The following is a 3,296-nucleotide window of genomic DNA, read 5'->3' as shown; positions in this document are numbered from 1 at the left end:
GTGTTCTCCATTCTTTGAGCACCGTTTAAGCACCGGCACCGTTTCAAAAGTACCGGTTTGGCACCGGTATCGGATAAAACCTAAACGATACCCATCCCTGGACAGGAACATTTATTTTACTGTCCCCTGATTGGCTCGTTGGCTCAGGTTCAGCACTGAAATCATCTCTGCTCTTAGATCAAACTCCGCCTCTGAGGGACCGTCATACACAGGTGTCCAACATGTGGTCCGGGGACCAGAGCCAGCCCGGTGGACGTTTGTGTGAAACCTGAAGTGAAGCGACTGAAACCTGCCTGCTCAGCTGAAGCAGCGGCAGGAAACATGCGACCACCTGTGCTGCAGGTGGTCAGCTGACCTCGGCCTCACAGGTGCAGCTCGTCCTCTGTTCTATAAAGAAATCCTCCATCAAACCGAAGCAAAAATCAAACAGTTTTCACGTGTTTTTAAATCTCAGCTGGTTTTACTGGTGCAGTCTAAACGAGCTCTGACTCTGCGGCTGCTCACCTGAGGACAGGTGAGCAGGTAATACTGCAACACAGTACTTGCAGGATGTACATAAACAAAACATTGCATCACTTCCTTGTAAATCGTCAGCACCGTGATGATAATGAGTGAAAAGCCGGGTCATCAATGCTTCCTTCACCAGCACCGGCGCCCCCTGCTGGAAGCCACACTTCCTGCTCTCACCTTTCTTTGCTGCCGGCTCCTCCTCCTCCAGGTGACGTCTTCTCTTTTTCATCCTCTTCCTGCTGCCGAACATGTCGTCGTCCTCGTCCGTGGAGACCTCCTCCGGGTACTCGTCCTGAGGAAAGACGCCTGACAGGAGGAGCAGATGGGGTCAAAGGTCAGAATCTAACTGTGTGTTTGGACGTGTGAAGAGAGGTGGAGGAGCAGTGATGGAGGTTCGTACCTTCACTCAGGTCCCGCAGTCTGAGGGTCAGCACCACCAAAGCAGGCAGAGAAGAAGAACACAGTTACTGTGAGACTAACCAGAGGACACCAACGAAGAAGAAAGCCTGCAGCTTTCTACAAACATTCAACCCTGCAGGCTCCGCCCAGAACAACCGACGGAGCCGGTGGAGGCGCTACTCACGTCTTTATGATCTTGTAGAGTCGCTCTCTGTTGGCTGCTGGCACGCCGCTCCGACCGGAAGCCTCCAACAGTTTGTCCGCCAGTGCAGAGTAATCGAACTACTCCGGGGAGGGGGGGGGTCAGACAGGAAGTAAAATCTCAGCTAATCAGACTCATGTGCCGCTAACATCACATGTCAATACTTTCAGGTTTTAAAGTTCCTGCAAAACCAGCGCCGGCCTTCACCTGCAGCACCGGCCCAACGTCTTCATCACGCAGTGAGTCCGAGTCCAGGTTCTCCAAGTGAAGGAACTCATCATCGTCATCATCAGCTTCCTCGTTGGTTTTGTTTCCTGGAAGAATAAAAAGGACCATCTTTAGAAGAGTTGAGCTCAGACAGAGACCGCAGCCTCCTCCTCGCCACGTTCCTTATCACAGGTAACGTGTTCTCGTGCAGCGGCGCCCTCGTTCGACCGCCTCCTCGTGTGGAGACGGCGTCACTGCCTCGGGCTTCGTTTACGTTATTTTAACACGTTTCTATAAAATCGGAAGAAAGTCTCGCGCTGCCTTCAATCAGCTGACGCCGAAGAGCGGCACGTCAGAAATCATGAAGGTACCGCGGAGCAGAGTTACCAGGGATCACTGCCTGAGAGCAGCGAGGGCGGAGTCACGGACACAGGTAAGCACACCCGTCACCTGCTTAACAAAGACCAGCACCAAACGCACGTCTGCACTTCCTGTTTCTCCTCCGCTCACTTACCATTAAGCTGCTTCCTCCCTGCTTCCATCTTCATCGACTTTTCATCTCCTTCCTCCTCCTCGTCCCCTTCAGACGCCTGTCCCGAGTCCGAGTCCTCAGACGCCCTCACCTCCTTCATCAGGTCATCGATGGCGAAGGGAGCCTGATTGATGATGGTGCTGAAGACGCTGCTGCAGATCCCGCTGAGCAGAGTCCGACTGCGGGGGGAACAGAGGGGGGAGGGGCACCAGCAGAGTTACAGACAGCAGATCCATCAGCTTCCTGCTTTAAAGGGAGCTGTTCACAGAAGCGAGCTGATTGGCTCACAGACTCACTCTTTGGTTCTCGCTGCGGTTCTGCAGAACGGCTCGATGAGGGTCAGGTTCTGATCGGCGGTGAGCTGCGGACAGGAAGCAGAGGTTATTCCCGCTGTTGCCGACTCACTGCACCCCTCTGTGGTCCACGGTGCTATTACAACCAGCAGCTCACAGGCGAGGTCAGAGGTCGTTTCTTTGATTTCACAGTACGGTGAGTGATGTCACGTTGTGACCTGAGTGTTACCTCTGCCGCTCCCATGACCGCCAGCTCAGTCAGGTAAAGGTCGAGGACGTGGAGCTGCAGGCCGCTCGGCGCCGCGGCGTCGCTCTGCAGCAGCTGAGCCGTCAGCAGTTCCAGGAACTGAGACACGGCGCTGAGGAGACAGGAAACAGTCACAGCCTGCAGAGCCACAGCAAATGACCGGGGAACAAACCTGTGTCCACTCCTTACCTGCTGTCCCAGCTCCGCCTCCTCAGCACCTCGAAGGTCTGCCTGAACACGAAGCGCACCAGCTGACAGAGAGAGCGAGAGAGGTCAGGTTAGACTGCAGGGAGGCATCAGCTGACTGAACACCTGTAAATCAGTCGCCAGTAGGAGTCACTGATTCATCCAATCAGGAGCTAACACGGCACGGAGCGTGGGAATATCGGGAGCGTGCGAGACTGCCGTCACTAACCATGTTCCCAACACTCAGGTGAGTCCAGGTGTCGTACCTGAGGAACAGCACGAAGCTTTAACGTGTTCACGTTACTTTGGTTGATCACACGTGGTTGTTTCAGCGTTTTACACAAGTAAACACCTGACCAATCAGAGCACTGCATCGTCATCTTTTGTTTGTTTGTTTCTTTCCCGCCTGTCCCGTTTGGTTCTTTTTCCATCAGAATTATTGTCTAAAGACGAGGAAAGATGCCCAACGGATCTACGTTAGCAGATGGACCATCCCAGCCTCGCCGTAATCTATTTGATTCACCTTTTATTGTTTATTTTATTTTCACCTGTTAAATACGGGACAGACTTGACTGGGGAAAGAAAAACAGCGGAGAAGAGGGGCGGGGATAGAGGGCAAAAAACAAAAACCAACTAAATAAGCAGACAAAAAAATCCATCTATCGATCACCTGGATCACCTGCTGAGAAAGAAAAAAGAAAGCAAGCAGAAGAAGAAAAA

The 3,296-nt window shown here is 52.9% G+C and overlaps 2 protein-coding genes across 2 annotated transcripts in view; both read right to left on the bottom strand.

Annotated features, from left to right (window-relative positions):
• Nucleotides 1–2,647, bottom strand: part of rrp1 (ribosomal RNA processing 1) — a gene marked incomplete at its 5' end in the record, with an annotated part of 9,232 nt that extends 6,585 nt beyond the window's left edge. Inside the window, 8 exons of the mRNA XM_005750342.1 lie at nt 688–816; nt 911–930; nt 1,094–1,191; nt 1,319–1,425; nt 1,833–2,029; nt 2,147–2,211; nt 2,373–2,502; nt 2,580–2,647. Of these exons, the coding sequence (XP_005750399.1) occupies nt 688–816; nt 911–930; nt 1,094–1,191; nt 1,319–1,425; nt 1,833–2,029; nt 2,147–2,211; nt 2,373–2,502; nt 2,580–2,647 (814 nt within the window). The remainder of the gene's footprint in view (nt 1–687; nt 817–910; nt 931–1,093; nt 1,192–1,318; nt 1,426–1,832; nt 2,030–2,146; nt 2,212–2,372; nt 2,503–2,579) is intronic.
• A 172-nt stretch (nt 2,648–2,819) lies between these two features.
• The window catches only part of LOC102213056 (thrombospondin-type laminin G domain and EAR repeat-containing protein), a 24,263-nt gene continuing 23,786 nt past the window's right edge, over nt 2,820–3,296 (bottom strand). Inside the window, exon 16 of the mRNA XM_005750341.2 lies at nt 2,820–2,842. Coding sequence (XP_005750398.2) covers nt 2,820–2,842 — 23 coding nt within the window. The remainder of the gene's footprint in view (nt 2,843–3,296) is intronic.

The sequence above is a fragment of the Pundamilia nyererei genome, unplaced genomic scaffold, assembly GCF_000239375.1.
Source record: "Pundamilia nyererei isolate P.nyererei 1_Seehausen unplaced genomic scaffold, PunNye1.0 scaffold00269, whole genome shotgun sequence".
NCBI lineage: Eukaryota > Metazoa > Chordata > Actinopteri > Cichliformes > Cichlidae > Pundamilia > Pundamilia nyererei.
Note: the sequence above shows the minus strand (reverse complement) of the source record. Positions and strands in the feature narration are given on the sequence as shown.